At 43.0% G+C, this 26,563-nt stretch overlaps 1 protein-coding gene and 1 long non-coding RNA gene across 3 annotated transcripts in view; both read left to right on the forward strand.

The window, feature by feature from the left end:
* The first annotated feature begins 4,486 nt into the window (after positions 1-4,486).
* The window catches only part of PHLPP1 (PH domain and leucine rich repeat protein phosphatase 1), a 93,826-nt gene continuing 71,749 nt past the window's right edge, over positions 4,487-26,563 (forward strand). For both annotated transcript variants that reach the window (XM_075270892.1, XM_075270893.1), the window contains exon 1: positions 4,487-5,832. In XM_075270892.1, coding sequence (XP_075126993.1) covers positions 4,845-5,832 — 988 coding nt within the window. In that variant the 5' untranslated portion in view covers positions 4,487-4,844. The remainder of the gene's footprint in view (positions 5,833-26,563) is intronic.
* On the forward strand, positions 6,184-6,570 carry LOC142201358 (uncharacterized). Its single transcript, XR_012715497.1, has 3 exons — positions 6,184-6,218; positions 6,417-6,456; positions 6,497-6,570. It is a non-coding gene; the product is annotated as an uncharacterized LOC142201358 (long non-coding RNA).

Consider the following 26,563-nt stretch of genomic DNA (forward strand, 5'->3'; position numbering starts at 1 on the left):
GTATATAGAACTGTCGGCTTTCCAGTGGTATATAGAACTGCCTGTGCCCAAATCAATGATAGGTCCTCTTTAAAGAGTCTACTGGTCATGGCCAGTCAAGAGATTGCAGAGTTATATAAAATATCTGTACTCCAACATCATCTAATGTTTTTTTTTTTATTATGCCCATATGCAGCACAAGACCCCAACATATGATCAATACTTTTCTGAGCATATAAATTGGTTTGATCCACCATAAAATCATCAGAGAAAAAGACTTTGGAAAAAGTTAATTTCTGTGAAGCCTACACTTTCAATTTGGTTTTCTGAGCTATCTACAAAATCATGAATCTCAGGCTCATAATTTATAGGGGGTGGGGTTCACATTGGGTCATGAATTTCACAAGTTGCTTAAGCAATTGTTCTTGGGCACCTCCTTTGGAGTTGCTCATCCATGGATGATAAGGAGGGGAAAAATAAAGGAATGGGGCATTTCCTGTTCTCCCTCATATCATTGTCAAACGCCAGTAAGGGCTCGTTCACATCAGCGTTCGGGTCTCCGTAGTTCAGGTTTCCGTTTCCTGCCTAAAACAGAGGCAGGAGACGGAAACCTGCAGGAGTCTTTCTCACCCATTCATTTGAATGGGTGAGAGAGATGTCCGGCCGTGAGCGGCGGTGAGCGTTTTAGGCTCTCCGCTGCGAAACCGGGTTTTATAATCCGGACACAGAGTCGGACATGCAGTACTCTGTGTCCGGATAAAAAAATCCGGTTTCGTGGCGGAGAGCATAAAACGCTCACCGCCGCTCACGGCCGGACCCGGTCTGAGTTTTCCGACTTCTGGCATGCAGAAGACGGAAAGCACAGAATGGAAAGAAGAACGCAGGTGTGAACCTAGCGTAAGGAATATGCCTCTTCTGCTGGCTGAATACATTCTTTGAGCCATTTGGGTCATACGGTACTTGTGTTGTGGTTTTAGACATGTAATGAAACTTTATTAAAACTTTACTGAAAATGTGGGATGTATATTACGCGCATATATATATATGTATAGAGAGAGAGAGTAATATATATATATATATATATATATATATATGTGTGTGTGTGTTGACCAGTAAAAAAAACTGAGCGATAGAATAGAACTGCATTACATATACCTATATGTACAGTGCCTTGCGAAAGTATTCGGCCCCTTTAAACTTTTCAACCTTTTACCACATTTCAGGCTTCAAACACAGATATAAAATTTTAAGTTTTCAATGAGTGTCCCCCCAAAAAAACAGATAACTAAAACATAACTTTTATTGTATCTTTAAAAACATAGGGGCAGATTACGGCCCTTAGGGACAATATGGTTGGCCTATATTGAAGTAGCGGGGCCCACCATCAGGGGTGGTCCTACTTGTCAGTGATCATCGGGCATTCGGCTGATGATCTTTGTATTTACTTGACATCATGACTGCAGGTAATTAAAGTATATATGTAATTATTTGGCTCTGTGTTGTACCATGGTTACCTTGTGATATGCTAATAGTGCCACTTAAGTTGGAATCATTCCCATGGTCTTTTTCTATCTTTCATGTTACACTTATCTTTAGATGAAGTCTATTGGATTATTGCTATTGTAGCATAACCATTAGGTGATGTGCAAGTGACTTTCATCTGAGATTATTTGGGCATATATAACGTTGTGATGTATACTATATGGTAGTGTAGTATCCCTTCTATTGAAACTAGGATCACTGAGCCAGGATATTTGATATGTTAGTTGCCTGTAGTTGATAGTAACGACAGATATATTTTTCTGATTATTCAACTGAATGCCTTGTATTTTATAGTCTTTTGTGTCATAAATTGTGTTCCTTTGGCTATATCCATCTGCCCTGCTGTATCATTTGTTTTTATGGTATTTTGTTTACCAGACATTTCAACAATAAAATATTTTTGATAATTTTATAGATATACTGTGATTGTGATTTAATTTATTGGCTTGCGCTTTTTTTGTCCTTGGAGATATTATATGCCACTAGAAAGCTGACAGTGCCCCCAGCACAGTACAAGGCTATAGAAGAATACATTCACAGCCCAGTGCTGATGCTAGGCTGTAAGGCTTGTCTTTCTGACAGTGGAGGGATACCTCTGGCACAAGAGCACATACCATCAAAGCTGACAGTGCGCCCATCTCTAAGGACATGAAAAGTCCTCTTTCAGTCTCATCAGGGGGCCAAAAATGCACTGTAATACAATTATAAGTAGCAATGGCTCTGGAGGAAAATGAGTAGCTAATATTGGCATGCAAAGGTAGGCCCATAGTTTGGAAGTGCTAAACCTACCCCCCCGCATACAGAACTGATCTAATCCCAATTGCACTGGCCAGTGGGGGGCAACTATGGAGGACCAGGGTGCTTTCATTAGGGTCAGGTTGTGGTTGGGTGATAGCTTCATAGGGCTGCAGCTCTAAGGTAGGCCTTGAGAGAGAGTATAGACTTTGATAGGGTCATCTAAGGGTAGTACAAGGTCCCCCTAACCCTACATTTCATTCTGTCCCCTACTGCCTTTGCATCACCCAAAGTATTCCAGATGCTAGTCTCTACTCAACCAAAGCATCTGTTGAATGGTGTGGTCATGTCTATACCTGTGTGCCATTCATCTCCTTGACCCCAGCACTTCCGACTAATTTAGCCTGTCTTTTTAGTGGAGATTACAGTTTGTAGCAAATTAATGTAATTTGTGCTAGCAGATTTTTAGTGTGTATTGTGAGCGTTTATGAACTGATTTTATTCACAGTGAGTTATAGGTCTATGTTGTGTATTTATTGGGTCACTAAGAACTGTTAGACTGTGGCCCCACGGTGTGGAATTACACTTTTTTTTTTGTTGTTGCAGACCTTGCTACGTTTTTTTTGTAGCCAAAGCCATGAGTGGATTGAACAGAAGGGAGAAGTAAGGGGGCATTCACACTACCATCGGTGTCCGACATGTAGTGTCCGCTCCAAATCTGTCACGGACATTAGGAGTGGACACTAGCTGTGTCCGTGACACCTGTCATTCACTTAAATGGGCATCAGGTGCATTCTTTTGCACTTCGTGCCTGTCCTTCCCTGTCCGCAAGTGAAGATGTCCGACTTCTCAAGCGGACAGAAGAACCCTGCATGTCGGGTTTTTCTGTCCGCTTGAGAAGTCGTACATCTTCACTTGCGGACAGGGAAGGAAGGGCACGGAGTGCAAAAGAACGCACCCGATGCCCATTTAAGTGAATGACAGGTGTCACGGACACAGCTAGTGTCCGCTCCTAATGTCCGTGACAGATTTTGAGCGGACACTAGGAGTGGACACTACCTGTCAGACACCGACGGTAGTGTGAACGCTCCCTAAAAGAGCATCATATATACAGTATATGTCCCATTCCTTTTGTAGCCAAACACAATAAAATCTGCAGCAAAGAAAAAAAATGCTGCGGTTACACATTGTGGCATTTTAGCCTTAATGCACCCCATACACATTAGAGGTGAGCCAACAGGGCATATTTATCAATGTATTTGTGCCTGTTTTTGGCACGTACTGCGCATTTTTGTCGGATTTATAAAGTATTAGCTCCTTTTTTTCTCCTGACACGTTCTGATTTTGGCGAGACAATTAAGCGCGTTTGCTAAGGCGACCATGTGTTCGCCGGATCTATTATTTGCGCCTTTTTAAGAAAAGGTGCATAAATAGTCTCAAATCCACTCCACAAGACACATAAAAACACTGCAGACTACAGACCACAATTGCACAAACATAAGGCCCCATTCACACAGGGAGTGGAAGGGCGGATTTTGGCAGAGAGAGTGATGCAGGGAGCCGCGTCACTTTCGGGCCAAAATCCGCCTGCCACAACTGTCGCAGATTCCAACAGTCGCGGAATCTACGCGACTGTTGCTACGTTGCTACGTAGCTGCGCGTAGTAGAAGCAGCATGCTACTGCGCATACGCCCAGGCCATTTTTTTAGCAATGTCAGTTCGCGACTTAGACGGGACCCGAGGACATCGCAGGAAGAGGAGGCGTGGATGAAGAAGACGACGGACCCTGAATGCCCGCCCACGGTGCACGATGGGTAAGTTCATCACATTCTTTTTTAGGGTATTTTAAAACTGGGGGGTAGTTTAATATAACTTTAGCAGTGCCGTATGTGGGGCTCTATCAGCATGATTTTGCTGATAGAGCCCCTTTAAAAGGCATCATAAGGACAGGGCCAACTTTGCCAATGGCAAATTAGTTTGGACAAATCTTTCTTATCCAGTGTGCAGTTTTACCTCAGTCATAGCCACTGCCGGAAAGCACTTTACTAGGAGGTGGCTTTCGGCCTCTGCAGGTTACTGGGTGTTTAGCTTAGCTATATCAGAGCGCCGTGCTTCCGAAAAACTCACTGATAAAAGCCTAAGCCTCTTCCTCCATAGACAACGCTTTCATGTGCTAGGCTGCATACTGACGGAACATTCTAGGGTTCCATACACACACCGCGGTAAATCTGAGGATCCACCTAGTAAAGAGCCACACCCGCACATTCCCGCCGGGCTACCACACACGGACTACAACTCCCGAGCTGCCTCGCGCTGCCTGTGACGTAGCGGACGTCATTGTGACAGTCCTGGCGTTCCCCCGGCTGGGTGCGTGCCCAGTGACAGGCCGCGTCCTCCTGCTGCTTAATATGCATGAGGCTGGCAGGCAGGCCACACCCCTCAGTGTATGGAGTGGCGGGGCTGCCTATCTCCAGCAATTAACGACGGAGCGCTCGATCATCAACATCATCTCTATGATGGCGCACTGTGGAGCCGGGGCTGCTTAGACGTGGCCCCGTGGAATGTTCGGGACTTATCCGTAGAAGCCAATGCTCGCTCTGGAGGATTCCGCGTCACAGTCCATGGAGCAGGCGGCGGCGGCAGTTGAAGAAGGGATGGTGCCGCTAGGGGAGAAGAAGCGGCCGGGGATGGAGGAAAGCGCGACACTTGTGCTGCCCCCGGCTGGAAATTGCCAGAGCTCCTCCGCCAACTCCGTACTGCTGCTGAGGAGGAGACGGAGGCTCAAGAGGAATCTGTCAGCGAACCCTCTAGGAACGGCCGCCGCCCCCTCGTCTTCTTCCACCCTGGGGCCCGGCACCCGCAGCCTGGACAGGAAGACCCTGCTGAAGTACAGGCAGTGGGTCCAGCTGCAGCCGCAGGAGAAGGAATGGGTGCGCGGGGAGCTGAGAAGGGGCTGCCTGCAGATTTACGAGAGGCATTCATCCCCCGGCCTCAGGCCCCTGCTGTGCACGCTGGACACTACTGCCGGAGAGGTGGCTGCACGCCTGCTGCGGCCGGGGGGCGGCTCGTCCGGGGTGCTGAGGGTGCTCGGCCAGGCCCCTGATGCCGCCACCAGTGACGAGCGGGCGGACACTGAAGTCTTCTCGGGCTCTGGCACCTGGGTGGGCACTCCACACAAACTGAGCCGGCCAAGCACTGACTGCTGGGACTCCGAGGAGGTGAATGGTGTGCACCCGGAGGACACTGACCCCCTGAGCCCGGCTGTGTGCCAGGGGCTGGAGCTCTTTCACTGCGGGGCCGCCTCTTCATCCTCCTCCTCTTCTTCTTCTGTGGAAGAATTGAGCACCGAGCCGCCACCTGCAGTGACTGTCCCTGCCCGGCCGCTCAGCCATGTCCAGCCCCAGGGCTCCCTGTATGTACAGCTCCACGGGGAGAGCAGCCGTAGGCTGGAGCCACATGAGAAGCCGCTGCTGGTGCAGAACGATTACCTCTTCCAGCTGGGCTTCCGAGACTTGTGCCGGGTGCAGGAGGAGGGCATGGAGCCCGAGATCGGCTGCCTCATCCGCTTCTATGCAGGTATGGGCCGCTGTACAGGTGTTGTGGGCATCACATGTGGCTAATACAATAAGTGGCGGCATGGAGACTGGCATCATACACTCAGAGATGTGGCATAGACACAAGGAGATTAGTGTAGGAATCGGTGTCTGGTATAGAGAGTGGCACAGCCAAACTACTTGGTGACTGGAGAAGACACAGGTCCTACAATCATGGAAAGGAAACATTGGGTGGGCATGACTTGCTATTACAAGGACCCTAGAGCCTGGAAATGGTGGGTCACTACTGGTTTAGTTGTGGCATTGATGTGAATTGTGGGATCTAGAGGTGAGCACTAATCTAGTGACTGACACATTATAGCAGTGAGGTGGAGGTTACTCTAGTGACTGGCACATTGTGGCCGTGAGGTGGACGGTACTCTAGTGACTGGCACATTATGGCAGGAAGGGAGGATTACTCTAGTGACTGGCACATTGTGGCCGTGAGGTGGACGGTACTCTAGTGACTGGCACATTGTGGCCGTGAGGTGGACGGTACTCTAGTGACTGGCACGTTATGGCAGGAAGGGAGGATTACTCTAGTGACTAGCACGCTGTGGCCGTGAGGTGAGGATTACTCTAGTGACTGGCACGTTGTGGCCTTGAGGTGGAGGTTACTCTAGTGACTGGCACGCTGTGGCCGTGAGGTGAGGATTACTCTAGTGACTGGCACGTTGTGGCTGTGAGGTAGAGGTTACTCTAGTGACTGGCACATTATGGCAGGAAGGGAGGATTACTCTAGTGACTGGCATGTGGCCTTGAGGTGGAGGTTACTCTAGTGACTGGCACATTATGGCAGTGAGGTGAGTATTACTGTAGTGATTGGCTCGTTGTGTCCATGAGGTGAAGACTAATCCAGTGACTGGCAAATTATAGCAGTGAGGTGGAGGTTACTCTAGTGACTGGCACGTTGTGGAGGTTACTCTGACTGGCACGTAATCCCCTTATTCTATATTTCTAGTTTAGAGAAGGAGGGTGGTACTCCTGAGGAATATCATGTAGTGGCATATACAGAATTTTGTCATCTAGAAAAAGTGGTAATTGTCAGTGACTGGCAGTGTGTGGAATTAATATATAATGGAATTACATAACATTACAGGTTTGGATAGTTTTTTCTCTCCTTACACTAGTACTGAATGGCTTCTGGTGAACTTGTACAGTGGACCGGTTTACATGAAGCTGAATTGTTCCTATCTGGGTGACACCTTGGTATTTCTGGTTGTCAGCGCATGTCATTTCATTGTTGCAGTATTCTGCTAACAGGATTCAGAGAAAATAAAGGAAAAGTTGTGCCGGTTACTGGTTAACAGCACATTCCTCTGGTGTGGTATTAATCATTAATACAGATCCAAATATTTGGATGTGGTTGGCCTTGTGTAAGGTGCCTGTCACCTTTACAACCTGGGGATAATGCCATAGGAACTGAAGGCTCTGCTTTGTAATCAGATGAGTCTTCATGTATACCACAATAAATGTGCTGCTGGCAGCTGATGCATATGATCCCACCTTATTGCCTTCTCCCAGAGTGCTCGGACTGGCTCCCAAATTCCGCAGCATTCTGTCCATTCCAGGAATGTGTCTTGATAGAATCTATGTTTGTCCTTTAGATAAGTAGCAGGCCGTGCTTGTTTTCTATCTGTGTTGCTTGTCTGATCAGCAGAGGAATGTAGGCAGATGGGTAAATGATCTGCCCTGCTTCATTTTAAAGAGGAGTTCATTTCAGAACTTGTAATTCCACCAATAAAGGGATTATCTGATGTAGAAAACTCTTCAAAAGATGGTCCTGAGTTTCCGCAATCATTGAGTATCATGTATGAGCCACAGCAGATAGTAGTTACAAAGAATTTTATCGCTGCAGGATCTTGGGCACCTGCACATTTCATGGACAACACACTGATGATTGGAACGGCCATTTGTGGTGCACCAGGACTGATCCCATTCATTTCACCTGCAGCAACATCAGGGAACTTAAAGGAGCTGGCTTTTTTTTTTTGTTCTTTTCATATTGGGCCATAAATTTAACAAAACAGTACTTTTTCTTAGGCTTCCGTTTCCAGCAGTGACTGCACTTCTCATCTGTATATAGGTCTCCTGCTGTTCATGCCAGGTGACCACTGCAGCCAATCACAGGCGTTTTTGTGAAGAGGCCATTGTTGAGGCCTGGGTTTGGCTGCAGCATTTCCATCACACAGGCTGGATGTCACTGGTGATGTGAACCCAGGGGACCTGTATACAGCCTATCGTAGCTGCCAGCACTGGTAACGGAGGCCTGGGAAGAGGTGAATACTGGCTCATGTCTATGGCCCCACTAGCAGCACTAAGAATTAATAAAATATGTAACGGACAACTCCTTTTAAAGCGAATATGTCACTAGAAAATGGTCATGATCTAGTTTTTTGTTAAATGTGTTTTTAAAGAATTTACTTTTTTTTTTTTTTTTTTTTTTAAATCTTCCATGTCACTATCAATATTAAAATCTTTCTATGGGGGGAAGGGGGCGACTGACATTACAATAAAATTTGATCCTCAGTTGCATGCTCTTGATGCAAGACAGTAGGACGCTTTCATACAGTTCTGTTTAGGCCAGAAAAGTAGTCCATTCTTGGGTTGGATTTACTCCTGTGAACACATCTTATCTGAACTGATATGCAGAGTTCAGTTCAGACAGGCTCTATTTGTGCCAGTAAATCTGGTACTTTGGACTGCTTTTACTTGCCCTAGCATGGCTGCATGAAACTGCTCCTGGCCGTGGTCAAGTGAGAATGAGATGACCTTTGTTAGAACAGGTTCCTTTGGTGCTAAAGCTCTCTGTCCCATATACATCTTGTTTGCTGTCACATGAGATATTAATTCGTAGCTGGTTGTCAGGAATTGGCCTTGATGCTCATAAAGTAACTGAAATGAGCTGCGTCCCTTTTATTTTCCTGTGAGCTGGAAATCCTAATAATGTGAGTCATTACTGTTTACATATGCAGCACAAGTGATGTAAGTGATCTGCAAACTCTTATATAATCTTCTACATATTAAAGGATAACGGAAAGTGGGCCCTTTCTGTATTGTATTTGCATCGTACACAGTGCACTATAATAGGCTTCATGATTTGTATAGATAAGAAACAAAATCTAGCAAGTCACATACTGACAAGTACTCCTTAAAGGCATCCTATCATTAAAACTCAATTTCTTTTTCTCACACGTCGGAATAGCATCAAGAGAGGCTATTCTTCTCCTACCTTTAGTTGTCTTCTCTGCGCTGCTGTTCGGTAGAAATCCCGGTTTTCATCGGTATGCAAATGAGTTATCTCACAGCACTGGGAGTGGGCCACAGCACTGGGGGCGTCCCCAATGCTGCGAGAGAACTTTCAGCGTCACCTCCATCTTCTTCAGGGTCTAGGGCAAAGCCGACTGTGCATTTCCACTGGCAACAAAAAAAAAAAAGCCACTTACACAGTATGCACAGTCAGCTTTGCCCGAGGCCTAGTAGTCTGAAGCCTGCGCTGGAAGAAGACTCGTGAAGAGGACGTTTGTGAAACCACGCAAACATGGAGAGAGTTAGACCAACTTACAAATGTTGTCCTTGGTCAGATTTAGACCAGTTGCAGACGACCGTGCTGCAGTGAATTGAAAGCACGTTCTGCACACGGTAATGTCCCCACGTGCTGCCTGTGCATGGGCCGTTCTTCCGCAGCTCATTTCATTAAATGAATACGAGCCACGGAAGCACGGGCTGCAAAATAGAGCAGGAATAGGAGAAGTCCTATCTGATGTGGCCCAGACTGTCGGCCCGCACACAGGACTGTGAAAATCACGGATGTGTTTATGGGCCCATAAAAAAGAATGGGTCAGTGTTCTATCTGTGAAATACATGGATAGCACACTGATCCTCAGCACGGATGGCTGCAAAGGGCTTTAAGCTTAGGACTCCAGTGTTGTGCGGTGACAGTGCTAAACACTGAGCTTTTGAGGGATAATGGAAAGAGTCTCACTTTGTTTTTGAACCTGTTTTGGGATTTACCTTACAAACACTGATGTACGAATAAGGTCTAAGCTCGCTGCATTGATTCGTACCTTGGTGAGAATTACCTGCAAACAGTCTTTACTGAATGAAAATTTTTTAATTCCTAAAATTTAGAAATTTGTGTACACATGTGGATGGCCTGTGATCACCTAGGAAGTCTCTTATTCTGCTGACATTGCTCATATTAACTGTTCCCAGCGTTGCGTGAAAAAATCTTCTCCACGTTACATTAGCTTTGAAAAAAAATAGTGCACGTAATTTATTTCTTTTTCTTACTGTTTGTGTGGAGCTTCCCGGCTCAAAAACTTTCTGTCACTGTAGAGGTTTCTTCTCTCCTCATAGGACTCTAATAAAAACTAGTGTGTCCCATGTTTGTCTACCTCGCCCCATTAATCCTGCTGTCTTTGTCATTCAGTAACTTCTCCTGGCATCTACACTGTGCCACTATGTAAACAAGTGAAATCTCATTGCATAACATAACACCATGTTACAGAGTCTGCTTGCATTGCACTCCATAGGAAATGTGAATGCTGCAGGTGTGTGTAGAGAGAAGCTCAGTCCTTCATATATATATATTTTTATATGATTTGCAGGGAACATGGAGTGCATCCTGATAATCCTTTTAGGAAGGACCCTAAGGGTCTTATTAGAGGACCTTATTTTCTGCCCAGTTCAGAATATATAGAGATCCTTCCATACCTATTTACATAGAGCAATAATCTTCCACCCATCAAGGGCTGTTTCGTTTGTCAGCTAATCTAGTAGCTGGGGCAAATATTGGGGGCAAGAGTTTCTTTGAGCGTTTTTTCCTAATATTTGGTCCAATCATTGGGCACTGTACGGTAATAGTGACAGCCTTCCATATATACATGAATACAAGGAATTTTATCAATTGTCCTGCGTGGGGTAAGCAGGACTCTTACCGTTTCTTCTAGGAGTCATACCCTGCCCTCTGCAAAGTAAGTGTGTAGTTAGTGGAATGCATTTTCTGTGACAACGTTTACAGGCGGAAGCGAGTTCATTCACATTGTGTGCTCAGAAGATTGTAAATTGCTCCTGGGTTATGTTCATTCATAACTTCCCTGTCTGTGACGTTTGCAATGTAAACTTGCTAGTAACTGTATTTTCCACTTGAAATCTAAAACTTGTCAAATGCTGCAGATTTTATTTGCCCATTCGTGAAGGTTAATGCAGTTTAAGTCATAGGAATGTAAATGTATCCCTGGACCGTTAACTCTTCGGTGCTGCTCTGGGCTGTCCTCACCTGCTTCAAGCTAAATCTGGATTGCTATTGTATAGATGACCTCGCTGAAAGCATTGGGATTATTTGAGGAATGCTGCATGATGAGCACAAGATTTTTATTTTTTTTTTTATTTTTTTTTTCCTCCCCTTTGGAATTCATGGCATCTCTTCACATACATTTAAATGGATTCTCTCTTTTGCTTTATTTTCTGAGCTGATTAAGTTACTGGGTTGAGCGTGGATCCAGACATTGTGCCAGCTGTCACAAAATCTGAAGTATGCTGCTTTTCTTGTGAGTACTGAAAAGACAACGCTTTCTGACAGAGAAGGAATGTTTAAAGGGGTTGTCCATCACAAGGATCCTATCTATACTGCTTGTTAATGTGAATGTAAGACTTTTCCTAAATACATTGCTTCAGCAAAACTGCTTTGTTTGTCCACTATATTACTTTATTCATTTTTTTGGGACACATCCCTTGACTTATCTGGTCATAAGTCAAGTGATGTATCTGCTGCTCTGAGGGAGGAGGGGCTATGTGCACGGGAGCGAGCCTGGAAGGGGGGGGGGTAGTTTACCCTTTGGGGGGAAGGGGCCGCCAATACAAACCCGGCATCCGCTGTAATAGAGAGGCGGATGCCGGGGAGGGTTAGACGCCGGCACAGATGCCAGCAACATCGCTATGCTTCTGCCCTGCATGAAGCCAGCAGCAGCAGGAGCGATGCTGCTATTCCAGGGGGAGGGGGGGTGAGGAGGAGCGGAATAACAGCATCGCTGGCCCTGCGTGCGCGCTCATAGACCAGTCTAGCCTTCACAATGCGAATACAGACCCGGCATCCGCTGTAATAGAGAGAGGTGGATGTCGGGTCTGTATTTGCATTGTGAAGGCTAGACTGGTCTATGAGCGTGCATGCAGGGCCAGCGGCATGTCGCCGCTTGGCTTTGCAAATGTGACCCCCGCCCACCAATGACGCAACAAAGCCGGAAGACAGAAGATTTTATAGCAACAAAGACTGGTGAGTATGCGACGTGGGACAACCCCTTTAAGTACCGCCTAGATGAGGGGGAAGTATATATTCCTGCAGGTGTCTTGTAAGGGTTTTGTCTATGTAATATCTTTGTAGTTCATCTGGCAACTTTTTTTTGTTGCTTGCTCAAATTGCTCGTGTTGATGGCATGTTGGTTATGAAGCGGTGGAGCGGCAATGCCAAGACTAGTCTTTGGTCGCATGAGTTGAGATCTTATAATGATTTCATAGCATTTGCAATATTTTTATTTTTTTGTTTCAGAAATGAGCTAGTTATTGTTTAGCAGTTATTGGCTAATAAGCATTTTTTATTGTCCTGTGCAACTCTCTTTAATAGCGGATAAATAAGCCTTATAGAATATTATGCAATGTTAGTGGGCACAAGCTGCTAACACGTATAGCCACTGAATCATTGCAGCCCATGAGAAGCAGGTGTAGGCTTAGCTGGAATCTACTAGAACCTGCGTTTTGTAGACTGCACATAACGTTGGTGAACTATATCGTGGAATAATGAATTTTTACAAGCCATTGGCAAAATATAACTACACCCAGCATCCTGCTACCTTGGCTGCTGTGGCTTTTAGTACCTGGTTTTGACGCTTCCCTGCTCTCCTCACATGTTTAGGCCAGCAGAGTGGTCAGAGGAGTGTTCCATTTGACAGCTGAACTTTTCTAATGTTCTTCACTTCATTTGCTATAAAATTAAATTGAGTTAAAGGATTATCATATGTTTTCAGTATCATGCCGCTTCTGTTGCTTGTCGTGCCCTGGACAGGTCAGTACATAACAATCACAGTTCTGCTTGTCCAGGTCTTTTTACAAAGAGACCGTAAACTATGGTCAATGACTTTGTTAGAAACTAGAAAATGCCAGTTCTACTGCTCCAGGTAGGTAAGAAAGAGGGGGTGAGCTGTCACCGTAGAAGCAGTGTCTAAGAAAGGCTTGTCTTCACATTTAGAAATAAAGGGATTCTCTCATTAGAATAACCTTTTTACAATAAATACATGTGGAAATAGTCTTAAGGAAGGCTATTCTGCTCTTACCTTTATTATTCTGATCCGTGCCGCTGTTCCTGAGGAATTTATTTTTTCTTCCTTATGCAATGAGGTTCCCCCGTGCTCAAACAGCACTGGGGGCGTCCTCAGTGCTGCGAGCAAACTCTCCACCAACAGCCTCTGTCGTCTTCACCGCCTCTTCTCTCGCGCTCCGTTTCTCTTGGCCTCTCCCGTTCGGTCACAGGAAAATAGCTGCCAGACATGCGCAGTTGGCGCTTTTGGACCAAGAGAAGAGGCAGTAAAGAAGACTTAGGCCGTCACTAGAGAGTTTTCAAGCGGCACTGGGGGCGCCCCCAGTGCTACGAGAGAACTCGTTTGCTTAAGGAAGAAAGAAGAAATTGCTCAGGAATTGCGGCGCAGAATGAGAAAGGTAAGAGAAAAATAGCATTTCTTAAAGCTATTCCTACGTGTGTTTATTGCAAAAACTGTATTGTAATGATGGAATCCCTCTTAAAGATAATTGTATGTATTTGTTACACTGGCACCCCTAACCTTCAGTTGTGTGAAGGGTTCTTGGCCCATTGGTAAGTGCTGCAGTGTATTTATCTTGGTTAACTCCTCTAGATTACCTCTCTTAATTTGTGAGAGATTTTTCTCATCTATGTTTTCATTGTTGACTTGTACAATGTGACAGGCACTGTCTAGTCTGTCTCAGGATGCTATTAAGACTGCTACAAGCAGTATGTCTTTACTTTCCGGGTCACATTGGAGGTTTTTTTTTTTTTCCCTTTTCTCCTGTGTGTATATGTATCCTGTATATGTAAATGAACCTTTTGTTTCACCTGTATGCAGAGACGTGTTTGCCAGTAAGTCCAAAATCTTGTGCTCCACCCACTTTCTGACCTTGATTCCCGTCCTGCGTCAGCACTGGCACTGTTTCCTGATCTACCAGGTTTATATAATAACAGTATCATTTTACACTGGCTTCTCTACTCTGTTTTCTTATAAATAACCCATTGTGTCAATTTGTACCACTGCATCCGTGCGCCAGAATCGCCTGTCTGATGAAAAAAGTGTTTTCAAAATTTGACCTAGAGAATAGGGACACGCTTTTTTCTTTTTTTGGCTTATTTAAATATTTGATCTTATTTGAGTAAATCTATTCTAATCAATAACCCTTAGACCGGTCATCAGACTGCCATGTGACCGTGTCCTAGCACCAAGAGGAATTGAGGTGGATTTCCTCCTCAGATTCCTCTGTTTTCTAGCCCTCTGGCTCCCCACAAATAATTGGGGTTGAGAGCCATGGAATTTGCAGCAACGTTGCAATTTTTTCAGGGACCTGCTTTGATCACTATTTCATTTTGAAAACCATGCATATTTTGGAAGGAATATGGTGCTGACTTTGAGGCGCAATCTCCCTCGAAATCAACAAATTCCTTCTTGTGAACATATTCTCGCAGCTCTACAACTCCAGAATTGTGTAGAGCTGTAATAGGGCACTCGTAGACTTCTGTTGGGCTCTATTGTACCTGTGTACGCCGGCAATTTTGTGCAGAGGCTTCTACTTTTGTATTCATATGTATCAGAAAGGAAAACAAAAGTGCCATGTTTCATTGGGCAACGAATTAGAGCTAGGAATTAATATCCTACTAATATTATAAGTGTGAAAGTTTGTGAGTTTGGATGTTTGTTCCTCAATCACGCTAAAACGCCTGGACGGATTTGCGTGCAATTTTCCACAAACATAGTTTTCCCTTAGGATTGAGTCACAGGCTACTTTTGGTGCCACTAAACAACATGGCTTCCTAGCAGGAGACTCACAAAAGCAGGACTCCTAGCTCCAGCTATAGACTCACACACACTGCCTGGCATTTCCTGCCTCAACCTGCCTGCAGACTCCTTACCGTCACCTCAGGAGTAGCCCTCACTCTACTCACTCACATAACACATCACATTGTCTGTATCACTACCTACACACTCACACACACTGCCTGGCATTTCCTGCCTCAACCTGCCTGCACACTCCTTACTGTCACCTCAGGAGTAGCCCTCACTCTACTCACTCACATTTACATATAGCTTTCCACTATATAACACATCACATTGTCTGTATCACGACATATACAATACAACACATCACATTGTCTGTATCACGACATACACAATACAACACAACACATCACATTGTCTGTATCACGACATACACAATATAACACATCACATCACATTTGCTAGCCCACCAAACTTTTTAAAGCACTTTTACAGTTTCAGGCCGGGTTCACACGGAGTTACGTGCCGCGAGATTTGGCACGTAGACGCCGCGTGACCCTTTGCGTGCCGTACACGCTCCCATTCATTTCAATGGGAGCGGGGAGCGTATGCGCCGCGCTAGTTTGCGGCCGTGCATTTATTCACGGCCGCAAACTAGCGCGGCGCATACGCTCCCCGCTCCCATTGAAATGAATGGGAGCGTGTACGGCACGCAAAGGGTCACGCGGCGTCTACGTGCCAAATCTCGCGGCACGTAACTCCGTGTGAACCCGGCCTCACACGTCTGTGTCCGCCCAATTCTCAAATCACCGCAGACGAAGTCGCGGGTAAAAGCTAGTATCATATATAAGAAAGCACACTGTGTGCTGCTGTACAGCTTTTTGCAAACTTAAAGGGGTATTCCCACCTCACATACTCAGCAGTCTTCACTCTTGTAAAATCTTCTTTCTTCCTGGTTTCTTGCATCATTTGGTGGGCGGGGTTTTACAGGCAACCTGCCGTTTAGCTCCGCCCCCAAATTCGTGTGTAGCTCCACCCACCCACATTGGACTATGAAGTACAGGCAGCAGCAACTCCATTCTGTGTTACATACAGAGACTGCCTGTCTCTGCCATAATGAACACAACTGAATTAGCTAGCCTGATAACTGGGAGAACAGAAGAAATGAAAGCAGCTCCTCTCCTCTATCTGAGTGCAGGACCTAGGTCACATGGTGTAGACACAGGATTAGCTAGATACACAGGCTCGCTCCCTGCACTTAGCCCCTCCCCCCTGAGAGCAGCAGATACATCATTTGACTCAGGAGCAGCTAGGTCAGGGCTGTGGCCACAAAAAATTTAATAAAGTAAGATAGTGGACAAACAAAGCAGTTTTGCTGAAGCAGTGTATTTAGGAAAAGTCTTACATCCACATTAACCAGCAGTATAGATAGGATCCTTGTGATGGGACAACCCCTTTAAAGGAGTTGTATCAAGACCACTTACTACCTATCCACTAGGTGTCTCATTGGTGGTGGTAATAGCTTCTGGGACTCATTTGATCTTGAAAAAGAGGAGTCCCTTGTATCCTTGTATGAATTGGAGCCGCAAGAGAATTGGAGCCGCAAGAGAGAACCTAAGTACATTGCTTGGCTCTGGCAATCTCACAGAGGTGAATGGAACAGAAGTGCTCTATTCAGATGGGGGAATCACATCCCGAAGATAAGACGCTCATGAGCTATTTTGAATGTTGGGGAACAACCCCTGTAATCGTTTTACATTGCTAGTATCTATTCATCCTTATTTTGAGTGGTGTTTTTTCCTATACTTTTCATGTGTTGGTGGATAACTTTTAGGGTTATAGGTATTTTTTGTTACTTTGACACAAACAGGTTGAGATGGTACTTTTCTATATTATGTAACCAATTTTTAGCTCAAATTCCGAGTGTCGTAGGCAGCAGGGTATCTGTGCTCTTCTGGGGGTCTTTTAGTTGCTTTGATATCTCGCAGGCAGGAAGGGTGAATCACCATCATTCACAAGCTTGCATGAAAACTGACTCATTGCCAGTTCTATTCATCTCCTGTGAACGCGGGAAGCTTGCTGAATTCATTGAGGTGCAGGAAACAGTGCAGTGTTTGTTTTTTTTTTTTTGCTGTGGCTTTTTTTTTTTTTGTCTTTGTACCTTCTTTCCCGTAGCCTAAATTCCTGGGATCTGCCACATTTCAGAAGACAGCAAGCACGCATCTGCCAGAAAAAAATTATTTCTGTTGACAGTATGTTATGTGAAAGCTGGATGTTTATAGTATTGCTGTTATATTCAGTGTTTCCTGTGCTAAAAATATTGATTACCTAGACTAAGGATGGATGTAGGGGAGTGCATATCCTTTGATGGCACAAGGGGTGTGTGTGGGGGTTGTTGTGGTACCAAATACTTAGCTAAGAACTTAATGGCATGCATTCCTTTGTAGATGTGGCTCATGTCCCACAGGGTCTTGTACCATTTGGCATGGAAGCCACTGTTTTCAGGCACAGAATGAACAGAGGGGTGGCTGCAGACTTCAGTTCTTACAAAATACATCTAGGCCATGTTTACCACTACCGTGGCGTTGATTAGAAGGTGGCGCTGTAATGTACAGGACTAGTATATCACAATATTCTGTATATTAATTTGCATCCCACCAGAGTCTGTGGTCAGTGTAGGGTATGTTTTCCTGGATGTAAATATTCTTTAGATATGCTACATAACCAAAGCATATAAACTCCACATCCAAAAGTGAGTACTTCCACTTTATCCATCATGCTCATTGCTTACAGCCATACCATTTCTGGAGATACTGGATCCATATAATGAATAATCTACAGGTTAAGGACTCTGTCTGGTAGACTTCCAGATTTTCACTGTTCATACTTTAAAATAAGCCCCTTTGCTCCGTAATGCCATTTACGCACACCTATTATCTTTACAAACAATATACTTTCAACTGGGCAATGTAAAATAAGTCTATTGCTGGTTACAATGAAAAATTTTCATTCTAGTTTGTGGTTGTCTGAGGTTTTATTGAAGTATTTCCCAACTTATCGAATGGCATACCCTTAGTATGTCTGCAAACTGCAAAGTCTGCAAACTGACCTACACAGTTAAAAAAAAAAAAAAAAAAAAAAAAAAAAAAAAAAATCCTTGGCCAAAAGGAGACCAAAATAACGTTTTCCCTCCATTATCATAATGGAAGACTATTGGAGCGTTAATGTTCTCCAGGAGCTTTCGGACCATGAATTGTTTCACAAATTGATCCTTATAGCTAACAGTAACTAACGGTGTCCATGCAGTGTTGACACCAAATGTAATAAAAAAATAAAATAAATCTATAACGTTATCTCCAAATTGTCCAAGAAGCTGATAAGAACAGGCTTTGAAAAGTTCCATGAGTGTTTACAGATGTCTTAGCCATGTGTAATATGTGACGTAGTCTGTCAGATCTTTGCCCTTTCCATTGATTTTTGTATTTTTGAGTGATATGCATATCTTTTCTATTAACCTGTTACATGGTGATCACATTTTTACTTCAGACATACCGTATATACTCGAGTATAAGCCAACCCAAATATAAGCCAAGGCCCCTAATTTTACCACAAAAAACTGGGAAAACTTATTGACTCGAGTATAAGCCGAGGGGGGGAAATGCAGCAGCTACTGGAAAATTTAAAAAAATTAAAATGGTTGGAGTTTCTGGGTGCAGTAGTTGCTGCGTGATGGGGGAGGGAGTGTTTTGGTTGTGCCTGCCCCTTCCCTGAGCTTGAGGATTTTTTTTTTTTTTTTTTTCTCCCAAACACCCCCCCCCCACACACACACACTTGGAATTCCTTTTTGACTTTTTTTCCTCATTCCAAGTTGAATTGACTGTGCATGTTTGCTTAGAGCTTATGACCTGTATAAAAATGTTTTGTTTTTTTTTTAATTTATTTTTTAAATATGCTGTTAGTGAAGTGCAGAGCTCCGTCCTCCGGTAACAGCTTCGCTTGGAACTCGATGTACTGTGCTGGCATCAGCATGTTAGGAATGGTTTTTCATGTATTGTTCAGGACAATCTGGGGAATTTCCAATGAGCTCTCTCCTTGAAGTAATAACCTGATCTTTTGGAGCGACCTTGCTAAGTATTTGTTATGTCTTGGCTGCAGTTTGACAATGGTCGTACAGTCCAGTTTAGACTTGGTGGAAGGAATACAACATAACATGGTCACGTCACTGCTAGCATGGTTTGAAATCCTCTTGGACTATGCTTACCTCCAGTATCTGGGGTTTGTCTTTTGTGGTGCGTTTTAGGAAATAAAGATCTATTATATGACCACCTACAGCTGAAGTTATTAAATGAAGACAGTGAACCTGAACAGCTTGGTGGCTCTGTGGTTGGCACTGTTGTTTTGCAGGGCTGGAGGCCTGGGTTTGGACCCGAGGGCAACATCTGTAAGGAGTCTGTATGTTCTCCTGTTTGATTCAATTCCCCCCCCCCCCCCCCCCCGAAAAAGACTTGCTGATATTAAAGGATACGCACCCTTTACCTTCTTCCTCAGGATAGATCATAAATATTTTCAGCCTAGAAAAACCCTGTAATCTGAGAATAGCTATACCATAAACATACCCCATACACAAACCCCTCCCCCGCTTGTATTCGAGTCAATAAGTTTTCCGTGGTAAAATTAGGGGCCTCAGCTTATATTCGGATCGGCTTATACTCGAGTATATACGGTAAATGATCCGGTTTCATATTCTAATCCAAAGTATACATAGAAGTGAATTCGGTAGTATTGCAAACACAACATGAAGGTCGCAAGAAATCAGTCGGCTTTGGCCTTCTGACCACTGTCACACAGTTGTGGCAAGTTGTTTAGTCCTAACACAGCCATATCCATTTTCATTACTTGTGAGAAAAACAGCTCTACATTGTGATCTTGACCTATTTCTGTGTAGCCCTAGCCTTAGTTTGCCCAATTGTATGCTAGTAAACCAATGTACAAAGGCTCATCGGCATTGTTATGGCTTTAGGCTGTGCATGGGAACAACAGGGGCATGGCTGAGAGGTGTTACACCATTAGAAAATTTCCATTGTGGAACTGGCTTATGAAGGAAAAAGATTTAGACTGCCTTGAAAGTGGTAAAATTTTGAAGAAAAAAAACAAACATGGTGGTTAAATCTGCCATGTACATTTTCTATGCAGTGTACTACGTAGCAATGCAAAATCTGAACCTCTGTATGTGAACATATCCTTTGCATTTGTAATATACAGAAGTGCTTCTGCTTTTCTGATCTGAAAGCTGTTCTAATAAAGCAGATTTGAAACAATTTATCTTTTGGGAAATTTCCAGTTTCTAAAATTTCATTGTACAAGTCAGATGAATATTCAATTTTCCATATTGCCTGCCATTACTGTATAGGTTTGTGTCAGCCTGTTATCTGTAAAACATTGCTGTGAGCCGTCTGGTAAATCATGTATGTTGGATAGAAGATCTCCTGAATCTGTACATTGTCTGGAATTTGGTTGTGTATTGCCCTGTATAATATATATTTATGAGCTCATTCATCCTGCTATCGGTACACAAACTTATGGAGCAGAGTTTCAGAACTCCACAAGACGTGTTAGTATGTGTTTGAAGAATTCATGTGTGTCCAATTTGTTAAGCAATGTACACAGAACACGAGGAGACAAGGGAAACGATATATACATTTACCTGCCACACTGTTCCCATCCTTTCAGCCGGACTGTACGTTTAATTGATTTTGCTTTTCATTACACTTCTCAGAACTCAATTAGCATGCGTCTCAAGAGACTGGTTAGCGTTAATATGAGATCTGCTGGGAAGACCGCCAAGAATTGATGTCATGAATGTGTACGGCAGACCTGAAGTATGTGGTTGTGCTTTCCCCTTTATTCCCATTACATTTGCTCCAGACTATATGATGGCAGTTCTAGTGTCCTTCAAAGCATAGGAAGCAATATAAATATATTGGTCACCGTGAATAGATGCATTCTTAGATAAGGATATGTTCACATTTCTTCATGCCAAAATCTTCATGAAAAAAAACACTTGCTTCTTCCTACAGTTTCCAATGGGAAACTGTACCATAAGTTTTCTCTGCTTAGAATTGAATTCCTGTGTTGTACTTGACCTTTCTTGTTGCATATTCGGTGCCAAAACTAGTGCTAAAGCCATGGCAGATGGCCACATGCAGATTAGCCCTATTGCCACAATGTGGCTAATCGCCACGCCGTACCCATGCCAGTTCAAACTGCAAGCTGTAGCAGAAACCCAAGGCTCAGCATCGGATTTCACAGCAAAAATTGCACCTTAGATTTTTCTGACTCTGTTTTTGCCATCTGAAGATAAACCAACTTCTGTTTTCTTCAGTTCTTCCTGTAATATGTTGTTCGGTTTGTGGAAAAAGTAAATGGTCGAATCTCTTCCTATATGTAAAGAGAGACTGAAAATATCCACTAGAAGGCAAATGTAAATCTACAATATCGGAGTAGTAGCTACTGACAATTTTAGCTTTAATAATTTCTAATTCGGCCAAGGGAGGTGGATGAAGAAATGAAAACAAAAAAACAAAACATCCTACTCTCCTATCCCCGATGGTTCGGTCAGATGCCTTTCTTTTTCACCGATTATGACTTCCCAACTCCCTTCCGCTGATTGGCCTTAACGGTCACATGACGGCCTCAGGAAGGGAACCGGGTGCGTCACAGGGAGTGGGGCAGGGTTAGGGTGATTCGGCGGCTGATAAGAAAATGCATATTTAATTACATTTATACATTTGCTTATACTTTATTAAGGGAGATCTCTCTCCATATCATGCATAACTTATTGGTGATAGCTTTCTTAATAAAAGTATCGGTAGGATGGAAGCTCAACTAATTTAGGGGTGATATGGAGAGAACTCCATTAACCCCTTCTCACCATCTACTGTACTATTACAGCAGATGTCAGGTATTTAAAAAAAAAGGTGGACTATCAGGAGCTGAGCAACCACCATACCTGCTGGGTCTCTGCTGTGCTGTATACATAAATAGGAAAGGATAGCAGAGGGTGCAGAATGGGACTTCCAGGGTGCACCAAGAGGCTAATTAGCATATGAATAAAAACTGGCTCATTCAAAAACCACTGAGGCAATTTACATACAAAAGATGTGTGTGAAATAGCCTTTCTAAAGCCTATGCATGTATGTGCTTATCTAAAAATGACTTTTCCCAATGATCGAGCCCCTTTAACGTGATCCTGTTACTGTACATGCAGTTCAATTGGAAGGTGGCATGTTATAAAGCGGGAAGAGCTAAGCGGGTTGATCTAGTCTTGTGGGATATGGTTCAGTGTAAAGGTAGCTTCAGAATACACTATAACTGTTGCTCTTATCTGTCATAGGACTGAGTCCACCCTGTCTGCACTTACCCTCATGTGAAAAACAAGAAATGGTTGTAAAAGCTTCCGTCATTTTGCTACTATATATTTTTGTTGGAAGGTGCACAATTCTATTTGTCCTCTTTAAGAACCCCAGCTCCATGCTGATTTGACCTGTTATTGCTGGTATGACTGTGCATAGAAACTTCACGTGAATGGCTGAAGTATTCAAGGCTTGTGCACTGTATAAATCATCTCCCAGTTCTTTCACATAGACAGCGTGGGAATATTCTGCTTCCTAATCCAGAAAGCCAGTGCTCCTACACTTCAGCTCTGTTTACGTGACCTTGTACAAATAGGGGATGATAAAGTATCACTTCACATCAGTGTCCTGGCCAACACTGATCTCTTCAAGCTGGTTTGCATACGTCAAAAAACAATGAATCTCTGTAACATAGGACCATTATGTTCTGCTTAGTAACCAGTCTGACTAGATATTACTGATGCATGCCTGCATTATGGGTGCCCCCCCCCACACACACACACGCATACACTGTGTCCCATAAAGTCATATCTTGCTTCTGAAAAGATAAATCGGTATATTATTGCTGATCTGTTTTTTATGCAGAATTACTATATACCGTATGACTGATTTAGTGTAGAAGGTGTATGATAGAAAATGGCTCATCTGCCTGCCTGTTCTCCCAGCTATTAGTGGTTAGTATGTGGTATGTTTGGGGACTAGGAATGTACTTTGAGCAGTGTTACAGCTGGACAAACACAGTTGGGATTGCTGGGCCTTTTACTGTTCAGTACTGGAATGTCACTTGGCGGATGGCGGAGATTAGTGCAAGCTATACAGGTCATACAACTCCGGAGCTTTCTGTTATTTATAAAATTTGTTCTGCAACTCTATTTGATAAATTGTTAGGAGATAATGTAAGTTAAAGAGAATATCTATAGTCCTTAGCCACTAAAATCGTGACCAATGCAAAGGCCAGGAGAAATGAAATAACTCAGGGAGACACAAGAATCGTAGATATTGGTTTTAAAGAGAATAAATCGGCAGCTCTTATTTTTGACTTTTTTTTTTTTTTGCTGTTTAATTTTTTTTTTTTTTTAATGTGATTATAGGTTGCTGCCATGTTGCTTCTCTTCTGCTCTGTTAACCGTGTTTACAGCAATCTCATGGTCACAGGCCGCAATAGAATGAGTTTTCTAGATATGCTCTGTGCAGGGAAGGAGAGTAGATGAGCTGTGACATCATCTGTTGCCTGTAATGGATGCAGTGATTGGTCAGTGGTGTTATACTGTAATCCTGTCTGTGATGTAAAGATGGTGACCTTAGAAAAAACCCTAACATAATTGGGAAGTGTCAGTCTGGGGGGTTAATGGCCAGAGTGAAAACTGCAGGATTTAGTCTTTTGTTTTTTGTTTCTTTATTATGCAGAGTGAAATAGAAAGTTTAATAAATGTTCTAACATGAAAGCTTGGTGTGGTGCTAAAGGAAGAGGGAAGACTAGCTGTTGTGTGTGGCATGCACAGCACATGTAAAAAAGTGCAATCTCTTCCTCTCAATCTAATATATATATATATATATATATATATATATATATATATATATATACGCACGGTGCAGCATGGGGAGTACTATACAGCATTAATGAACAGTATAGCTTGTAAATCCAACACTGGGGTGAGATAGTGAAACACTTACCGTACTAAAGGCAGCAGTGATTTGATAACCGCCTTTACCAGTGAATAAAGTGACCAGCCAAGAAGGTAAGGAGTCATTGGTTTCATTAGGAGTTTAACTGGCATTTCAATTTTCTGCAATACGTTGCCAAACTTCTCCTCCCGTTACAGGCAGAGCTGTGGAGTTGGATAAAAAAGCTAGTTTCACACTCTGGCTTTCAAATAAAATTATTTTTAATTGTTTTTATTGTATAATTAGTTACATACTTACCTTCATAGGAATTTGATAACTAGTGTTTTTGTTTGTTTTGTGTGTTTGTTTTTGTGTTTAATGGATTAGATGTTTCCTGCTTCTGGCTGACCATGACACTCAGCTATTAATGAAGGAGTCTGGGTGTGTGGTTTGGCTTTCTGACTCCACAGCCCATTATAGATTATTTCTAGAGATTGAAGAAAATCTGTTATCTTGTAGATAGATAATTGCAGTAATTCTCCTGTGATGTGTAAGATGTAAAATGGTTTAGGGCTAATAGTTGTCATAGATAACGCAGCATGTACATTTTCTGACCACTGCACCTTCTAAATATTTTGCCAGTATCTGCAGGGAACGGTCGTGGATTTGTGAGACAGGCTGCATAGGAGGCTCATTTACAATATTTTAGAATATTTTTTCAGATTTAATTCCATGCAGCATTGATATGCAGACTTTCCACTTGATAGATTTTGTTTAGCATGTTTTCACTTCAGACTGTTGTGTCAAAGTAGGTCATGAGTATTGGAGTGCTAGGAGTAGCATTTCTTGTTTTGTGTTGGCACACAAAGACTTTAGTTCCCTGGTGCTGAAATGATGGAGGCTGTATCAGCAGAGTTCAGCAGCAGGGCAAGACAGCATTATTTATACGTGGCATGGTTTATAGCGGTAGATTTAATTTGCTTCCTTTACAATAAGGGATTATAATTATTCATGTGGCCAGAATAAGTTGTGCAGCATTTCAGAGGAAGGAAGAACGTATTTTATTTGATTTTGTGGAAAAAAAAATTACGCTGAGACTGTTGCACTCACTTTATCTTTGGTACCTGGGGAAAGAAGATATATCATGTGCCCTTATAGTGTAATTTTACGGCCAGCAGTTTTTACTTTATATTATTACGGTATTTTTTTTCTTTATGTTGGGGAAAATGTTTTGTTCTTACTATATCATACACTCTCATGCTTCAAAAGTTAGTGCTTATAGATACATTTTTTTTTTATGGTATTTTCCCACATGTAGAAGGATAAAAGCTTTAAAAACTTCTGCACCAAATTATTTTCCATTGTGTTCCAGTGTATTTAAAGGGTCTCTATCATTGGGAAAAATCATTTTTAACTAAGCACATACATGAATAGCCTTTAGAAAGGCTATTTCACTCCTACCTTTTGTATGTAAATTAATTCAGTGGTTTTTGAATGAGCCCGTTTTTATTCACATGCTACCGTAATTAGCCTCCAGCCAGCACAGGAAGTTCCCAGCAGCACTCGTCTCTGCTATTCTCTCCTATCTGTGTGTGCAAACAGGAAGCAGGAAGTCATCAGCAGCAGCCTGTGCTGTACCATACATAGGAAAGAATAGCAGGGAGGGTGCATGATGCGACTTCCGGGGTGCACCGAGAGGCTAATTCGCATATGAATAAAGACAGGCTCATTCAAAACCCACTGAGGCAATTTACATACATAAGGTAAGTGTGGAATAGCCTTTCTAAAGCCTATGCAAGGATGTGATTAGTTAAAAATGACTCTTCCCAATGATAGAGCCCCTTTAAATGTAGATTCAAGCAATGTTTTTAATGGGCTGTATTAAGTGGACTACCATGTTTCTGAAGTAAAGTTGGTGCAAATCCTATCTATCTACATATATTATGTATGTGTGTCTGTGGTGTTGCCTATGACCTAGGTCCGACAGCAAACTCTTCTCTTTCCACTTTTTCTTTTACTGTTACAGATACTGGAAAAGATGGGGAGAGATCACATACAAACCTAGCATCAGTTAGGAAAACCCTGTGAAGGAGGAAAGTGGGGAGCCATCACATTTATAATCATCTCCTCCACAGTAGGTCTGTACAGGGGAGGGGGAAATGTAGAAAGGAAGGGAGGGGAGGCAGTATCATCTTGGGTACACAGACTTCATATCTATTACTTCATATCTATAGTATTACTGGGAGACAGGCCAACATGAAAAGACTAGGTAAGTTACAAACTATGTAGCAAAGGGTATAAAGGAAGATTGCAGACAGAAAATTAATCCAATTGTTTTTAATGCAAGGTAGTTCTTACAACATTTGTAAAAATCATAATTTCCTTTTCAATATTCTATTTTTATTTTATTTTTTTTATTTTTTTTTTTATAAATGGTGTTTCTTTTTTTGAAGAAATTTTAAAGAGCCATTCCGGAACTTTTTTTTTTTTTTTTTTTAACCCCTTCAGAAGTTTAAAGGAAGGCTCACACTTAGAACACAAAAATTCAAACCAGCCCCATAGTTCTTTTTGGGTCACCCGAATCAAATGGTGTTTTTCCCTCGTGACTTGGTACCTCCATTGCTGAGATGTCTCTTACTGAACT

This window comes from Leptodactylus fuscus, chromosome 4 (assembly GCF_031893055.1).
Source record: "Leptodactylus fuscus isolate aLepFus1 chromosome 4, aLepFus1.hap2, whole genome shotgun sequence".
Lineage (NCBI taxonomy): Eukaryota > Metazoa > Chordata > Amphibia > Anura > Leptodactylidae > Leptodactylus > Leptodactylus fuscus.